This window comes from Hemibagrus wyckioides, linkage group LG28 (assembly GCF_019097595.1).
Source record: "Hemibagrus wyckioides isolate EC202008001 linkage group LG28, SWU_Hwy_1.0, whole genome shotgun sequence".
NCBI classification, from domain to species: domain Eukaryota; kingdom Metazoa; phylum Chordata; class Actinopteri; order Siluriformes; family Bagridae; genus Hemibagrus; species Hemibagrus wyckioides.
The window spans coordinates 3,467,952-3,486,805 of record NC_080737.1 but is presented as its reverse complement, the minus strand read 5'-3'; the positions used below and the strand labels follow the sequence as shown (position 1 = coordinate 3,486,805).

The window sequence follows — 18,854 nt, the reverse complement described above, 5'->3', positions numbered from 1 at the left end:
AGTAAATTAGTGAAAGCTATTAAACATAAACATGACTAAAATCGAGTCATTTGAAAATTCAGTCAACTGAATTTTCTGTTATTAACCCGTGCGGTGGTGTAGCTCACCCTGAGAGCGTAGATCGGCCGACTCTCTCAGGTTCATTTGCGACCCTGAAAAACCAAAGGACACGTTTAAGAATTCTGAACAATCCTCGATGGTTCAGGAACGCACCGTGCCACAGGACTCGGGACAAAACCAGGCGCAATGCAGTATCACTCCTGAGCTTGAAACAGGACGTCCGGCATCGTGAACCACACAAACACAAACACACACACACATCTGTCTTCCTTAACCTTAGTAAAGGAAACATTTCGGCTGTTTTATTTTTTTAAACAAAAGCAGTCTTCCTCATGAGGACAAACCAAATGTGCAGACAAGGTCATACCCATGACTCCCCCACACACACACACACACACAAATCCTGATGCATGCACTGATGTCCATGCACCCACACACATGCGCACACACACATACACACACACTCACACACAGGCTGCCAGAGAGAGAGAGAGAGAGAGAGGCATGCTAGAGACAGACAGACAGGCAGGCAGACAGACGGGCAAGCAGGCAGATGCGCAGGCAGACAGGCGAGAGCGAGACACAGGAACTTACTAACTGTTTTGGATCCCTGTGGAAGAGTGCAACCCGATACTGACTTATTAGAACCCTGCCTCTTAGAGGGGTCGAGATTGACCCTGAGAGAGAGAGAGAGAGAGAGAGAGAGATGTTAAAAAAAGGAAAGAGAAGCAGAGACAGGAAGACAGAAGGAGCAGTAGGTTTTAAAGGTTTGGAGCAGCAGCGCTATAGACTAGCAGAGTATTTTAGTGTGGAGTTCACACATACACACACACACATACACACACACACATACACACACACACACACACACACACAGACAACATAGACAATACTTTCCAGCACTGGATAATGTAGACTTACACTGCATTTAGCTGTGGATTTGAGTCTTGCCTAAAATTGAGATGTTATTGTTGCTAGGCTACCGGGACAAACATTATCACTAGCTAGAAAGTCAGGTTTAGTTCACAGCCAAGTCACTTACCCAAACAATGGAAAGACAGAATGACAGCGGAAATGATACAGAATTGTAGGAAAAATGGATGTTTCTCTCAGATATACTGTTAACTTAATTTAAAAAAAATAAATAAATAAATAAAATACACTGTGATTACAATTAGCATCAGCTGCAAACATACCGTCTGTGGGCGTGTCACGTACCTGCGTGTGAGTTTGGAGGTGATCTTGCTGAACAGGTTGGCCGTGGCTCTGGAGCGGCCGTGCGCCGGCAGCGAGGCATCGTGGCTGAGCGTGGGCGAGGTGGGCGGCGGCCCGTAGGCGGAAGGCACGCGCTCCCGAATCTGCCCGCCGTGGAACGTGCTGCGTATGGTCGAACCTCGTGTCAGTCTACACCGATCTGCTGAGGATGAGGAGGACGACGCTCCCGCTCCGGAAATACTGAGAGTGGAGGGAGAGGCTGGGGGGAGACGGTGGGAGAGAGAGCTGCAGAGAGATAGAGAGAGTTTATACAGTGGTTATAAAGCTACAGTGTTTTTAACGTGTAACAAACAATAACACAATCTGTGTGTGTGTGTGTGTGTGTGTCACCTGTTCTCCTTGCCATTCTGCAGAAGAGACTGTCTGTCCGCACTGGGCCGATCTGTACATACGTACGTGTTCCTGCGAGTCATTGCACTGCCAGGGATGTTATTCTACACACACACACACACACACACACACAGATTGTGTTATTGTTTAGACTACGTGATTCTGTATAATCTTCCTCTGACTCTCTTTTCTGCTTCTCATCAGCTTACAGTGGTGGCGGTCATGTCTTTCCGCCGGTCCGGAATCTCAGCTTTGTTTGGGTTGTTGGCCGTGCTGACCATGGGGCTGGAGGGCGGGAGGCTGCGACTGCCCATCACGCTGCAGCTGGCCTTGCGTGGGGGCATCCGGCTCTCACGTAGCTCACGGTCGGCCCCGCCTGTCGGACTGCGCTTAGGGTGCATCACAGGCATGCTTGGACCACCTGAAACACACACACACACACACACAGGATCAAGTCTCTTTTAATTCAAAGAAAGGAGTTTGTTAACCTGGTGTTATATATGGGTGTGTGTGTATGTGTCCACATCAACACGGATGCAGCTATTAAACAGCTGTGTATCCTTTTTAAACATCCTGGACTGAAGTAAAGGATGTGCACAAAATAAAATAAATAAATAAATAAAAGTAGCAAAAAAAAATCTTGCATAAATTATTGTTGAAAGACAGTTTTTATGTTAAAAACTGTTAAAAATAAGTTCAACATTTCTTTCATTGCAAATTTTGTGTCGTTTAAAATTAAGGGTGCCAGTAATTCTGGAATAAACATAACCATTATTTGGTTTCGGTGTGTGGGAGGTACGTGGGCCGGGTTTGGGTGGAAAGGTGGAGGGCGTGTCTCTTACAGAAATCGCTGTGCCGCCGCTGGCGGTGGTAGGTGGAGGCGCTGCGCTGCGTCTTGCTGTGAGACGAAGAGGAGGACGAGGATGAAGAGGCAGCGGCGGTGGCGGAGTGTTTGTTCGTTCCGTTGGTGATGGGGCTTGGCCTCACTCTTGGCAACGTCATGCTGCCACTCACGCGTGACTCCGCCCCGTCCTGCAAACACAACCTCAGACGTTTATTTAACTCTAAGGAAAAAGTTTTGAAAAGAGTTTGAGTGCAGTGTGTGGATGTATAACCTCAGTCTTCAGGCCCAGCAGAAGGTAAGTCGCAGTGACTTCGTTATATTTCTGATTGAGTAACGCATCTTTGATGTCCTCTGTAGTGAAGCCCATCCCAACCATCACCTCTACAAAGAGAAAGAGAGAAACAAACAGGTCAAAACAGCAGCGTGGAATGTTTCTGCAGGATCTGAGACCATTTACGATGGAAACAATCTCAATCCCTCAGCCACCAACTGACCCCCAAACTTTCAGGAAAAGGGGGCGGAGCTGGAGATCATATCCGTGAGGGAAAAATCTCAGCAGAAGTAATGATGAAATAAAGGAAGTAACTAGACCTGCTGTCTTCGCTTCTAAGACAGGTTTGAAATTAGTCCAAATTTAGAAATATTCCAAAGTGCACTGTTAAATATCTGGGCTTCTGTGGCTCAAACTCAGATCTACTCTGTAGAAGCCAAAATAGTTCTTTTTTTGCTTCACCGAACATATCGAACTCATGGGGAAAAAGGCAAATGTGAAAACAACATCATCCTCCAATATCTGATCACTGAAGCACCTGAATATCCTCAGGTGTTAGTCTGCTTTGTGTATGTGTGTGTGTGTGTGTGTGTGTGGACTCACCGATGCGGGTGGGGTCACTGTAGTCCTCCACCGGCTCCGTGTGAGGCTTCAGCTCATCGCCTTCATACCCTGTGTTCATCCACTTGTCCTTCATCACTTGCTGTGGAGCGAGACATAAGGGGTCCAAGCACTTAGCTGAAAGTAACCAGGACACCTGAACTCTGTGTGTGTGTGTGTGTGTGTGTACCTCCAGTGTGCACCGTTTGCTAGGGTTGAGCACAAGAAACCTGCGCAGAATCTCTTCACAGTCAGTGGACATGTAAAAGGGCACTCGGTACTTCCCTCTGAGCACACGCTCACGCAGCTCCTGCAACACACACACAACAATGTACATGGTGTTCAACAACCAGAACCTGAGTCCAAACAGCTGTGTGTGTACTAGACTCTAGGGAAGTGTGTAAATTAGTATGAGTCAGCAGTAAGAGAGCAAGCAAACAAGAGAACAGTAAAGAAGGATTGAAATTGAAGTGTGTAGGTGAGTTGGGGGAAATTTAGGCCCTGACCCCTGACCTTGAGGTTCTGTCCATCAAAGGGCAGCGAGCCGCTAACCAGAGTGTACAGGATGACCCCCAGACTCCAGATGTCCACCTCGGGCCCATCGTATTTCTTGCCCTGGAAGAGCTCGGGTGCAGCGTAGGGCGGGCTGCCACAGAACGTGTCCAGCTTATTCCCCAATGTGAACTCGTTACTGAAGCCGAAATCCGCTATCTTTATGTTGGAGTCGGCATCCAGCAGCAGGTTCTCGGCCTGCAGAGAGAAAGAGGAGGAGAAGAGCGAGACAGAGACAGATAGAGAAAAAGAGAGAGAGAGAGAGAGAGAGAGAGAGAGAGAGAGAGAGAGCAGAAAGTAGCCAGAAAATGAAATACTGAGTCAAAGGGAAAGTATTTAGAGTGAAAGAGAAAACAAATTTGAATTGAGCTACGCTAAAATCTGCCACGCTTGCTTTATCTTAGCTGCATTAGCTAAACCAGCCACATGTTTAAATGAAGTATTGCCAGTAAATGGGTTAGTTAAGCTATCTGGCTAATTATCTGAACTCAGTAGCCATGTTAAAGCTATGCTAGCTGGCTAAAATTATTCACAGTGTAATTAGCATCAACACGCCGAGTTGCTAGCAAGCCAGCGATCGTTAACTAGCCATGTTCTATGATGTTCTCCAGCTTACCTTCAGATCCCTGTGCACGATGTTCTTCTGGTGACAGTAATGAACAGCCGAGACGATCTGCACACAAACGACAAAACTGTCGATCATTGTTTTTACCACAGCGAGCGAGCGAAAGGAATGCTGGATTCTGATTGGTTGGAACGTGTTGATTCATTTTCTATTCTCACCTGTCTGAATTTGGCTCTGGCCTCCACCTCCTTCATTCTCCCATGAGACACCAGGTAGTCAAACACCTCACCTGATTAAATAATCACATTAACATAAATACAGAAATAATCACGATGTAGGGCAAAGATGTGAAACACAGACATCTTTAAGCAGGTTAAAGGGTTTCAGATTGTCTTATTAACGTGTTCAGTCACAGACACTTACCTCCGCTAGCGTACTCCATGACCAGATACAGAGTCTTCTCCGTCTCGATCACCTCAAAGAGTTGCACTGAAATACGACAAAACCTTATATTAGCACAAAAACCTGCTAAAATAAATGCTGAGGGAGACAGACAGAGACAGTTATGAAGATAGACATAGAGAGAGAGAAAGAGAGAGAGAGAGAGAGAGAGAGAGGACAATAAAAAGAGAGAGAGAGAGAGAGAGAGAGAGAGAGGGGCTGATAGACAGATAGACTCTCTCACAGTTATAATGTGAGAGAGAGAGAGAGAGAGAGAGAGAGAGAGAGAGGCTGATAGACAGATAGACTCTCTCGCAGTTATAATGTGAGAGAGAGAGAGAGAGGCTGATAGACAGATAGACTCTCTCACAGTTAAAAATGAGAGAGAGAGAGAGAGAGACAGAGAGAGTACAGACAGACAGACATTTAGATAAACAGACACATACAAAGATATGTAGACAGACAGACAGACATAGAGAGAGAGACAAACAGAACAGTCAGAGATGGGCTGATAGACAGGTAGACTCACAGTTATAAAAACAGAGAGAAAGAGAGAGGGAGAGAGAGAGAAAAGACAAGCAGGCAGACAGACAGAGATGGGCAGATAGACAGACTCACAGTTATAAAGAGAAAGAGAGATGTAGACAGACAGACAGACTGACTGAGAGACTGAGACAGACAGAGATGGGCTGATAGACAGACAGACTCACAGTTATAAAGCCAGAGAGAGAGAGAGAGAGACAGACTGACAGACACAAATAGACACAAAACTACAGGTGTGTGTGTGCGCAACTGTGTGAGGTGTGTGGTATGCTTATACATTAATTAAAGAGAGAGAGAAAGAGAGAGAGAGAGAGAGAGAGAGAGAGTATGTGTGTGTGTGTGTGTGTGTGTGTGTGCGTTACCTATGTTGGGGTGACGGAGAGCCTTCATGATCCGCACTTCACGAAACAGCTGCAAAAAAATTATAGGTACATGGTAAAAAAACACAAAACACACACTCAGGGAACAAAACAAGAATCTGGGGCTCAGTTAGCATAGGTACTTTAGCTGATTTGTGAACACACACACACACACACACAGAAAGAACACATTCTGTTCCACTCCTCCTCTTTCCTCCTTTCCTCTTATCCTCAGGCAGGATCCTATAGATCGGGCCTGTTGCCATGGAAACCCCTGTGAGGAGACTGAGTGCTGGTCCAGCTGAGCCGGGGGGGTGGGGGGGGGTGATGGGATACGTGTGCAGCAGTCAGAAAGCCACAACACAAACACAGAGGGAACTAACCTAGCAGCTACGCCACGCCGGAGACCTTCATTTGCAGCACTCAGTTAGCGTGGCTTTAATTAAACGCCTCTGCTCCCAGAGGATTCTGGGAAATGTAGTCAACTACTCGCTTGGTTAATAACATCTTAGCTACTCAGTGAAAATTACAGAAAAAAAACACAGATGTCACGCCTACTTCTGAATGACTGACAGACTGAGAGTGACACATACTGTAAAACCCTCTCACATGGTAACCATAGTAACAGCAAAGATAAGCACTGTTAGCATAAAGTGTGCATTACTTTAACATTAACATATCGATGGTGGGAAATTTATTTAGGAATGTTAGTGAGTGACTAACGGAGGAGATTAGCTAGCTAGTTGCCTCACACATCATTCATAGATTTTATAGCATGTGTATGTAAACACACACACACACACAGATTACGTCTTGGACTAAGATTTTATAACAATATCAATAAGTTTGATCATGTCATTTGTTTATTATCTGCTTTTGTGTCAAATTAGTTTGCTATCCAAAGTTAGCAAGTTAGCTAGCTAGCTAGAAACGTTGGCTGAGGTGATACCCGAAGGCTTCTTTGGTCTTTATCTCTTGCTTATACAGCAAAATGACGGACGAAGAAACAATTACACACTCCAGAGAAATGTGGTTATGTGGTTAAGAGATTAATGTTGTGTGAACAAGGAGAGAAAAAAATAAATAAATAAATCAAGCGCTCGTGTTTGTCTAAATGGAATCTGACTGAATGAAAATCATTCGAGACGCCAGTCATAAACAATTCAGCAGCTCAGGATGTTCGGCTGGGAGTAAATATATGATTTAATTAATAATTAATTCATCATTTGATGGATTAGCTGATTATTTTTTTCAGTAGCTGCAGCCTCACAGCAGCCTGGTGGCCATCTTGGATTCTGTGCTACATGCCAAGATGCTAATCTGCACCAACTAATCTGCAGGCTTGCGTTTGAATGAATCACCAAAAATAAATGACGTGGTTTATAGAAGTGTATGTGCATGTGTGTGTGTGTGTGTGTGTGTGTGTTACACAGAGCTCAGATTGAGACACTGAGGGAGTGATGGGGCCTGTGGAGGACCGCATCTGTCGACCTCTCATCTCACACACACACACACACACACACAGGGTTTACAGTGCCTCTAGAACACTGTATGAACTTTTGAAAATAAGCACTAGCTTCTTTGTACAAATGCTAAGCACACTTTTCTGGTCACGATGCAATCTGATTGGTTCTCAGCACTTGCTGCTCCTCCAGCACAGGAAACACACTTTGGAACAATAAACCTGACTAATTCAAAACAGAGCCAAAACAAAACATTTACAGCTAAATAAACAAAACATTTACCGTTAAATGTCAAGAATGTTTTAATAAAGGATTGTCTTTTTGACAAATGTTGTCTGATTGGTCGTCTGGCATGTCAATCAAAAGATGCCTGTCTGTTAAGGTGCGAGGTTCTCAGCCAAAGTACTGAAGAGGTTCTGACTAGCGAGAATCTAACATTTTATACTTTCCTGGAGTCATGGTTTCAAAGTCCAAAATACCATCATACATACATTATATTGCCAAAAGTATTCGCTCACCCATCCAAATAATCAGAATCAGGTGTTCCAATCACTTCCATGGCTACAGGTGTATAAAATCAAGCACCTAGGCATGCAGACTGTTTTTACAAACATTTGTGAAAGAATGGGTCGCTCTCAGGAGCTTAGTGAATCTAGAGCAGTGGAGACGCGTTCTCTGGAGTGACGAATCACGCTTCTCCATCTGGCAATCTGATGGACGAGTCTGGGTTTGGCGGTTGTCAGGAGAACGGTACTTGTCTGACTGCATTGTGCCAAGTGTAAAGTTTGGTGGAGGGGGGATTATGGTGTGGGGTTGTTTTTCAGGAGCTGGGCTTGGCCCCTTAGTTCCAGTGAAAGGAACTCTGAATGCTTCAGCATACCAAGACATTTTGGACAATTCCATGCTCCCAACTTTGTGGGAACAGTTTGGAGCTGGCCCCTTCCTCTTCCAACATGACTGTGCACCAGTGCACAAAGCAAGGTCCATAAAGACATGGATGACAGAGTCTGGTGTGGATGAACTTGACTGGCCTGCACAGAGTCCTGACCTCAACCCGATAGAACACCTTTGGGATGAATTAGAGCGGAGACTGAGAGCCAGGCCTTCTCGTCCAACATCAGTGTGTGACCTCACAAATGCGCTTCTGGAAGAATGGTCAAAAATTCCCATAAACACACTCCTAAACCTTGTGGACAGCCTTCCCAGAAGAGTTGAAGCTGTTATAGCTGCAAAGGGTGGACCGACGTCATATTGAACCCTATGGATTAGGAATGGGATGTCACTTAAGTTCATATGCGAGTCAAGGCAGGTGAGCGAATACTTTTGGCAATATAGTGTACCTCTGGTCATGTGACCAACCTACATGGCCATGCCCACTACAATCAGCACCGAACTTCAATCAATTTGCATTGAAAATGTGTGAAAGATTTAAACGTCGATTGCTAACCGCAATATATTGAGACCAGGTTAACACACCGCCAGAGAGTGGATCTGAGGCGTGATGCGTTTCCTGTTTTCACTCGTTCATCAGTAACTGATTGATTCTGTTCATTCTGTTTTGTTTTGTTTTTTGTCATGACCTGTGTGTGCAAACCCTAATATCTTTGCAGGAAAAACAAAAAAACAGTCACCTTTCCTAAACAGGAACCAGTACAAATGAAAGTCTTCATGAAAATTCTGGCATGATTTCAGTTTCGCTAATCAGAAATGCTCGGCGCGCGCCACTGTCCGCCGCCGCCTCGGAAAAGTCAGGAGGCATGCGTCACCGTGACTGCCGGCAACCTTCCAAGAGTCTCGGAACTGGCATAAAAACTGATTTATTAGTGGACAGCTTTGCAGCGGACGCACTCGCCGAGCGTAAATCAGGGCTGAGCAAACATGATGTGATCATGATGGAATCTTCCAGCAAGGTTAGCGCAGATGTGCTGCGGCTGATTACTGCTGTACATTAACTCTGTACTGTGCAGAGGCAGCAGCTCGCTGGGCATTGCGTCAACTCTCTCTCTCTCTCTGTCCGTTCTCCCTCTTTCTCTCTCTCCATCCTCCCCCTTTCTCTCTCTGTCCTCTCTCTCTCTCTCTTTCTCTCTCTCTCTTTCTCCAGCCTCTCTCTCTTTCTGCCTCTCTCTCTCTTTCCACTCTCTGTCTCTCTCCAGCCTCTCTCTCTCTTTCTCTCCGACCTGTCTCTCCCTCTCTCTCTCTCTCTCTCTCTCTCTCTCTCTCTCTCTCTCCGTCCTCTCTGACTGTCCTACACGGAGGAGAAACGTCGGGTCAGCGGGTTGTCAGGACTATGTCTAAAGACAAGTGTGGCTCAGTGGAAAGATGGTAATTTGTCTGCTGTAATTTGTAGCAGAAATGTTTTGACACACACACACACACACACACACACACACATACACACACACACACTTCCAGTGCCAGTCTTAAAGCCTAAAGCAAGCTATGTACAGAAACTCACCATAATTAGGTTCACATCCCTGATATTTTTGGCCTCTTTAGCCAGCTAACTATTACAGCTAACTTGGTTAAATATGATATAAGTTGGCATTAACTAGAACTAGCTTAAAGTGGGCAGGTTTAAACAGATGGCACGTGTTAAAACAAGATTCAGTAAAGTGGTGAGTTTGGCATTAGCACAGCATGAATGGATCAGGACAAAGCTTCTGATCCCTGTCACTGTGTGTGTGTGTGTGTGTGTGTGTGTGTGTGTGTGTGCGTGTGTGTGTGCGTGTGTGTGTGTGTGAGCTAATGCAGGGCACAGATCATCTACTGGGAGGGAGATGAGTCACAGAGCAAGCTACAATGAACAGAGGCACGATTGACTAGAATATTACACTATCCATCCATCCATCCATCCATCCGTTCATTCAGCTGTCCTTCAATGCATGCATCCATCCATCCCTCCATCTGCCCATTCATCTGTCCTTCAATGCATCCAACCACCCATCCATTCATCCATCCATCCATCCATCCATCTGCCCATCCATCTATCTATTCATCCGTCCACCAATTCATCTGTCCATCCATCCATCCATCTGCCCATCCATCTATCTATTCATCCGTCCACCAATTCATCTGTCCATCCATCCATCCATCTGCCCATCCATCTATCTATTCATCCATCCACCAATACATTTGTCCATCCATCCATCCACCAAATAATCTGTCAGTCCATTCATCCATCCATCCACCCACCAATTCATCTATCTATCCATCCATCCATCCTTCCATCCACCAATTCATCTGTCCGTCCATCCATCCATCCATCCAGCCATGCAGCCATTCACCCATTCATCTGCCCTGCCATCTATCCATCCATATATCCAACTGTCAATCCCTTTCTCTATACATTCCCCATACACTCATCTGTCCATTCATCCATCTATCGATCTATCCATCTGTCTGTCTATGAATCCATCTATATGTTAAACTGTCCATCCATTCATTTGTCAATCAGTCCATCCATCCATCCATCATCTGTCCATCCAACAATTAAACTATCCAACTATCTATCTCTCTGTCCATTCATTCATTCATTCATCTGTCGGTCCATGCATCCATCTAAATATCTATCTGCCTTTTCTTTTATCTGTCAATCAATCCATCTGCCTGTCTCTCTGATAATCCACCCGTTCATCCACCCATCCATTTGTCCATCTATTAGCCCATCCATCCATCGGGTAATCTGTCTATTGATCGATGTTAACAGCTACTGCTCTGCTTTAGGGATCGGAACTAAATTGGACTTCCTGTCACAGCAGTGCAGCTCATTGCTCAACCACTGCAAAGACCTCACTAAACACCACCCCGTGTTCCATTCCTCCTCTGTCACTAGTTGTCTTATAAATGATCAAGCTCGTTTCTGGCTTGCTAGTTACAAGGTAGAACTAACTCAGCAGGTCTTGTCACACTGAAGTCTGTGAATGAAACCAGATTTTGTCCAGAAAGATTGCTTTATTTTACAGCACAGGGAGGAAGAACCTGTGTGATGTCATGAGTGACATCATCAGTGATGTAGGAGACGTATCTAACGCTCAATGCTGCAGATCACCAGAAATCTCTTTCTCTTCTCAAACACTGTGATAGAGCTGCGATTAAATGAACACCCACTGCGGCCTCGACTGTAGGGGCTAATTATCCAGTTAGCTTCATGCCAGAAGCCCCAAAGCTGAGCAGAACAGCTTACCTTTTGCAGGCTGGTTGGGTTCAGCTGAGTTTTGTCGATTATCTTTATTGCAACCTGAAATAGGTAGGAAGAAGTGGGATTAGTTCCAGAAGATGCTAAAAGTGCTAAAAGAAAAATCAACTGTACAATGTATTTCCCTCTTTACTCCGGATTTGGAAGTCTATGTAGATGCTTCTTCCCAGTCAGATGGTAGGATTTCAGTTCCCGCCCCTCACTCAGATGACAAGAACATGTCTCCACCCCCTTACCAGGCCACACCTCTCAATCATTAAAGTTTTAAAGAGTTTAAATACATCGTTGCTATTTTAAAACCATGAACCTTATTAGAGTCTTTTTGCTTCCTGGCTAATCTGAAGAAGCCGAAGAATCTCGGACACCAAACGAGTTGATCAGCTGTTTCTGTAATAAGGAGGAACTTGCGTGGATGTGAATTTAATGCCAGCTCTTCTTTTAAAAGCTGCTAATTCGGACTCAGCGCTCTGCAGGAACGCTAGCGCTTGCCAACATGCCGCAGATAAATATGGCATTGTTCTAAAATCCACACATGATTCATACAATAAGGGCAACGTGCCCGAAAGTAAGTGCGCCCTCTCCTTTTAGAGTCTCCTCTCACTTTTACAGACGAACAACACGTTTCTCTTTCCACTTGTGCGCTCTGTGTGGACCGCGACTTCACGCGCTGGCGTCCGGTGACAAATCTGTCAGAGTGTGAAGTCAGTCACACGTGCGAAAGGTCTGATTCAAACATCCATTCAGCTTTCTCTCTGTCTGGTCCTACTGAGCAGAGCCTACCGCAACTCCATGCAGAGCTGAAGTGTATAATATAGCTATATTATCTATTATCATAGCTAGATTATCTATAGGTTAGTCAGGTACTAGCTAGCTAGCTGGTCAATAGATATCTATTATTGTTAGCCTAACAGATTAACAGGCTAGCTAATATTCTGTAAACTAATTCTGTATATAAAACCTAAAAACATAAAAACTGTTCTGTAAATCAGGAATCTATTAAAATCAGGAACCATTTTGAATCTCATGCTAGCTGGGTGAGTTTTACTCAATAACTGAATAAATGTTGGGCAAATTTGATTTAATTTCTAAAAATTAAAGAATATACAAACATGTTAGGTAAACTAGCAGTGTGATATGGTCAAGAACTGTTTGTTCGACCCAAACAGACGACAAATCAGCTAATCAGCGGACAAAGCCTCACTTTTGAGGCAGTAAAACCGTTCGTGTGAATGGAATGTGGTTGTGTATGTCGGAGCAGGGCCGTGCTCTCACCTCTCGGCCGGTGAGGACGTGGCGAGCCAGCTTCACTTTAGCGAAATTGCCCTTGCCGATGGTTTTGAGGAGCCGGTAGTTGCCGATGTGCGGGTCATCCGGGCACGAGGGCATGGAGTTGCGGCAGCGCACGCCGAGGGAACGACTCGACACGCTGGTGCCCTTCTCCGAACGGCTCGCCGCCAGAGACGCATGCTACATCGGGATGAAGGGACAAAATGCGAATTATAAGCAGCTAAAAAAGTGCACTGCACACAACAAGCAGACAACAGAACTGCACCACATTTCTTTTCGCTGCTTACATGTATTAGGTTTAGTTTTAGAAAACACAACTGACTACAAAACTAGCATGATGTTAGCTAGCAATTCACTGGCTTTAATTAGCCAGTAAAGCTGTTAAGTTAATGTTAACTAGCTTGTAACAAACTTGTCTACTTTAAATCACATCGACTGATGTGAGTAAGCTTTCTATCAGACTTGACTACAAAATAAAACATTAGCAACCTTGAACAATAAAACATTAGAAAGCCATATAATGCCAGATGGCTACTGATAAAGATTAGCTAATGTCATAGTAGCTGCACATAAAGTCACTTGGGAGCTTATCTAAGCTAATGATGTTAAAAATGTTGTTTTATTTTGCAAATAAAGTCATTTTTATGCTAAACTTGAGATTAGCTGACTGAACTGATCTTACAGACAAGAGACTCATCAATCAGCATGTATGCATTTAAAATAGGACAAAGCAAAGGAGAGGACACACACACACACACACACACACACACACATGAATGCAAGGCCTGATGTGTTAATGCATTATTCCATTCAGACTAAGTGATATTGATGATCAGATTAATTATCGTATTGATTAACGTGGCTGTGGCAAAAAAAGCATGAGCACACTGAGAGATGGAGGATCTTCCATTAAGGGTACAGAGTGATAAATAAAAAATTTTTTTTTTTTGCTCTAAAATAGTCTTGTGATAGATGTTAATGTTTTAGCTTATTTTATTTCCATTCATATACAGAAATGTGTTACAATTGCTTTATTTAATCCTCCAAAGCCTTGAAACTCCATACAAACACCATATTCTATACATAACAATAAAACTACTATTATATCATACATATTTCTGGTTGATTTAATAAACAGGTGAAACTATAGTATTTTTTATTCATTCAGAGCCTTTTTCTATACCAAGTGACTCAGTGCTCTTTTAGCATTTGTGGGGTTTTTTGTTGTTGAAAACAGAAACATTATGAAAATGAAATAGTATCTAAACAGGGAAATGAGTGAGATGTGTTCTGACAGGAAAACAACACATACTCAATGTATCTGAATTCACTCCACTGCAACGCCATGGGGGTGAGGGGAGCTCTCTCTCTCTCTGCCTCACACACACACACACATACACACACACATACACACACGCACACACACTCAATAACCACCATCTGTGCCATGCTACATACGATCACATGATCATGGAATAACAACAGAGAGAGTGAGAGGGAGAGAGAGAGAAAGAGAGAGAGAGAGAGAGAGAGAGAGAGAGAGAGAGAGAGAGAAAATCTAATTATCTAATATCTGGATGAATATAATAAAATCATGTGGTCTATGTTTATTGTTTTTATCCACTCACTCTGCCTACACTCACACTGTAGCCTGACCTACTATCACTAACCCCTAACCTTTACTACAATGTCACTATCCCCTGCTTCACTATCACTAAACCCTAATGCACTACTACTAACCCCTACTAGACTAATGCACTATTACTAAACCTTAACCTTTACTACAATATCACTATCCCCCACTTCACTATCACTAAACTCTAATGCACTACCACTAACCCCTGCTTTACTATCACTATCACTAACCCCTAACCTTTACTACAATATCACTCTCCCCTGCTTCACCTTGACTATCACCAATCCCTAGCAAGGCACTATCACACTATTACAAACCCAACTAAACCCCTACACCACTATCACTAAGCCCTATCACACTAACACTTCCCATGATACACTAACCCCTACCCTAGTAAAACACTAACCCCTACCACACTATCAGTATGCCCTTAAACACTAACCCCAATAAAACACCAAAAACTACCCTGTACTACACTACCACTAACCACTAAAACACTAATCCCTTCAAACGATCACTAACGACAGCACTATTACTAACCACAACACTAAACCCAACCACACTATAAGTAACCACAAAACACAAACTACCATCACTACCCAAACCCACACAATCACTCACCACTAAAACCACTAAACCCTACCATCTTTCCATATAAAGTTCTGGATTCGATGCTAACCCCACCCACAACTCCACGAACATGGTTCTAATACTAGGGAGCCTCTGAAAATCAGGCTCAGGTGTATTAGACTAGGGCTCAGTGAACTAATCTGCAGTCATTAATCATTCATACTAGCAAAGTCACAGGCTTGGAACACACCTGACTCAGCTCATGCTACGCTATTACAGCAGGACCAAGCGCCAGAGGCTTCCCCTATTACTAATTCACCACAAGTGTGGGCAGCAGGCATGAAATATGTATTTAATCACGACTAATCACAGATTCATATTCCATAAGTCGAGCAAACCAAATACAAAGGGACAGTCACGTATCTCGATTTGATTTCAGTTAGCTGGCACACAATTTAGTCTACACTCAAAAGCTCAACAGCCATTTTACTATATGACACGGTCAGGATGCTGCAAAATAGTGGTGTAGAGAATATGCCAGAATTGTTTAAACTAAACCCTGAAATCTCAGCTCCATCACTTGAGTTATTGGTTCAATACATTTGGAGGAATATTTATTTACGCTAGTGTTATGATTATATATATATATATATATATATATATATATATTGTATCTACCCGCAATATTACTAACAATCTTACTAGCAAATCAACTAGTAGCTTCATTTAAACCTTCACCACCCTGACCAGGCAGTTACTAAGGATGAGCGATTAAACACTGAATGCCTTGTGTATATCTTTCTTTATGCTATTTATCTGACTTCTTGCGTGCTTATAGTATGCATTAATGTACAAACCTCCCTGCTTGTGCTTCACTTTTGTTGGCCGGCCAATAGTCTTTTATCCACATCCAACCCCATCCCAGTTCTACCCCCCGTTCTTGGCCGCACTCCTGAAGGATTGCTGCTCTAGCACACTTGATTTAGCTTATATAGAAACATTCACTGCAGTGTTGTGGTCTCCAAAGACAGGGACTGGGAGCCACTGTTTAATCTCGCTCCCAATAACTAAACTCTATATCACACCAACAACAGGATTCCCAACCAGGGGCACCACAAGAGGGGGAAACACTAAATGATTCAACAGGGAATAAAGTACACCAGGGGCCTTGAGATATGTGTATTAAAGCAGAGATTGGTGGAGAGGGATCAGGTGGGGGCCCAGGTTTTCCAGACCCACCAGTTCCAATCATGCAGATTAAACATGGCTGCATTGTAAATTGCTTAAACATGGCTGCATCACCTAACATACCTGATACATGTGATATAATAATCAGACCCTCCATGATTCGATTCAAGTGTGCTACACTGAATAAACTCATCTCCTGAGCTGACCACATTATGGATTTTGATGCTGCTTCTACTCTGTTTGATATACAAGCAGTTTAAATAGGAAGAAATATAACTGTTTATCTGTTGTCAATGCATGTAACGGTAATTTACAATACATACTGACCTATTTGTTGTTTATTCCTAGCGCAACACAATATGCGCTATGAAATTCTCTGATGACAAGTGCTTTGTTCAACCGTGGCTGTGTGTTCATTATGTTCACAAAAGGATTCCAGCTCACGCTTGTGGAAATTCTTTGTTAGTTCATAGTAAACACAACGCGGCCAACTTAATATTGCAGAATCCACTGAAGTTTGCTTTGCTTTTGATGCTAGGTGTAATTATAGTGTACAGTGAGTCAAAAGAGAGCATTTTATTTAAAATTTACGGACATGTTTGTGGAAAATGTTGAAATTTCTGATTACTTTGACTTCTTTTCTGTACATTTTTCATATGACAACCTGGCTATGTGCTATCTGGCTGATTCAATAGCATTATTTATTAGCTAGCTTGTTAGCCGGGGTCCATATTTCCCAGCAGCCTAGCAACAGTGTTCTCTCAGATATATCCAGGTCAATGACAATCACATTGTGTTTGCTGCCTCATGTCGCAAACACAAATTAGTCTCGCCATTAGTTGAGACCACTAATTAACTGACTGTAGAACGAGATGGTTGCTAATAGATTCTAATAAGAACGCTTGGACGGGTGTATTAAGCTATCAACTCCCAAGTACCATAAAACTGTAATGAAGCTTTTTTTGAATTGTAAAAATGTTTATGTTCTTTATTACTGTCAGTAATAATCGGTTAATAAGTTAATAATCGGTTTAACCCCATATCACACACTCATTGTAATAGAGATGTTATTATTGAAAATGCAGGGGGTGTTTTTTTTTTTGATCAAGTTCAAGTGTTCTCAACTGGCTGTGACATTGCTAGTTGATAGCGTCAAACGATTAATGCTAGCTAGTTAACTAGTTTATGTCGTATTTGTAATGTGTTTACACTGGCGTGCAGGTAAAGAGGATTTTTGACAGCTTTAAAGCCAACATCAGGCAGTTCTTTAAATCATTTATTTCGGCTTCCAACACTAAGAGTTCATTTTCCTAAAATCCCGTGCACAAAAATTAAGCAGTCTGAGGTAATTCTGAGACGAGTAAATTTGATTGACAGCTAGTCACATGACCAGTGGTGTAGTAGAGGCTAATGATCATTGTGGGAATAGTGAGTACCAGTACTCGAGATTAGTCAGTATTAGTCAATAGTAAAGCGTTTACTAGTGCAGCATGCAGAGTATAAACATAGCATTTAGGACACAAACGGTTCAGCACCAGTTCTAATCGGTCGCCATGGCTACGTTCCAAAACCGCATACGTGTAGCCTCCTATATTGACATACTACTTAGTAGGCTAGTATGCAGTAGCTATGCAGGCGTCTGAACAGCACTAGCATACTGTTTAGTAGGATAGTAGCCTCTGCGGTTTTGGAGCGTAGCCCGGATGAAAACGGGGACCGCTCCTCGAGTATCTCGTGCAGCTCGTTTTTTTATTGTCGTTCACACACATTCAAGGATGCCCCCCCTCCCCCTTTTAGCCATGTACGCTAACGAAGGCCTGCTAACTCGCAGATCGAAATAAAGCATGAAAATAAACAACACAATTAACTAAACAAGCAAAATGCGCACCTGAGTAATGATATTAAGGTGCACTTACGTGATCCGAGCTCCGGTCGGTGGCAGACGGTAAAGCAGGCCGAGAGGACATTTTGCTTTTTTTTTTTTTTTTTTAAAAATTGTTTTCTTTGTGTTATTATTGTTATTATTATTTTTAAATCCCTGAGATTGTAACCGATTAGAGATGCAGAATGAAGAGGCGATGCGTGCAATCTCGCTCCGACACCGGGGCCGCGGGTGCAGGCCGCTAACCGGCCCGAGTGGAGCCCACCGGAAAGCTCGTCATGGCACCGCACACAAATCCGTCCGTTACCTTCTCAAAGCAGCCGCTTCTGAAAAAGCCGGTGTACTGAAACGCAAAATGGTGGTGGTGGTGGTGGGGAGGCTGATGATGATGATGAGGAGGAGGAAGAGGATGAGGATGATGAAGAGGGGGTGGGGGGTCTGCTAAAACACAACGACGCTCGGCCAGAGAGCAGCAACGATTCCGTAGCACCTCACCGCCGCCGCCGCCGCCGCCCCCCGCCTCATCTCCGCGCGCGACGCAAACAACCCGCTCCCCTTTCTCATAATCGCGCTTCCGGTTTAACCCTCCGCACCTTTTCACACCGGGGCCCTGACAGTCGTAGGTGATTTTTTTTTTTAAAGGAAGCTTTGTATTTTGTCTTAAGGACCAAAAATCGGTCACATGTCCGTGACTGATTGAAGCGCGCGGCTGATGATGGTGATGATGATGATGATGATACTCGGTCCGGGAGTGCCGCCGCCGACTGACGCTCAAGCACACACACAAGCGCGC

At 43.7% G+C, this 18,854-nt stretch overlaps 1 protein-coding gene across 2 annotated transcripts in view; it reads right to left on the bottom strand.

Annotated features, from left to right (window-relative positions):
* Positions 1-18,854, bottom strand: part of mark4a (MAP/microtubule affinity-regulating kinase 4a) — a 23,800-nt gene extending 4,946 nt beyond the window's left edge. The window contains exons 1-17 of one of the 2 annotated variants that reach the window (XM_058383272.1): positions 18,096-18,854; positions 12,771-12,965; positions 11,487-11,540; positions 5,844-5,892; positions 4,921-4,986; positions 4,716-4,786; positions 4,549-4,605; positions 3,894-4,130; positions 3,571-3,690; positions 3,384-3,483; positions 2,781-2,890; positions 2,508-2,697; positions 1,875-2,086; positions 1,666-1,769; positions 1,279-1,560; positions 655-737; positions 108-152 (exon numbers count right to left, since the gene is read on the bottom strand). In XM_058383272.1, coding sequence (XP_058239255.1) covers positions 108-152; positions 655-737; positions 1,279-1,560; positions 1,666-1,769; positions 1,875-2,086; positions 2,508-2,697; positions 2,781-2,890; positions 3,384-3,483; positions 3,571-3,690; positions 3,894-4,130; positions 4,549-4,605; positions 4,716-4,786; positions 4,921-4,986; positions 5,844-5,892; positions 11,487-11,540; positions 12,771-12,965; positions 18,096-18,146 — 2,026 coding nt within the window. In that variant the 5' untranslated portion in view covers positions 18,147-18,854. The remainder of the gene's footprint in view (positions 1-107; positions 153-654; positions 738-1,278; positions 1,561-1,665; positions 1,770-1,874; positions 2,087-2,507; positions 2,698-2,780; positions 2,891-3,383; positions 3,484-3,570; positions 3,691-3,893; positions 4,131-4,548; positions 4,606-4,715; positions 4,787-4,920; positions 4,987-5,843; positions 5,893-11,486; positions 11,541-12,770; positions 12,966-18,095) is intronic. The other variant, XM_058383271.1, reaches the window with a different exon arrangement.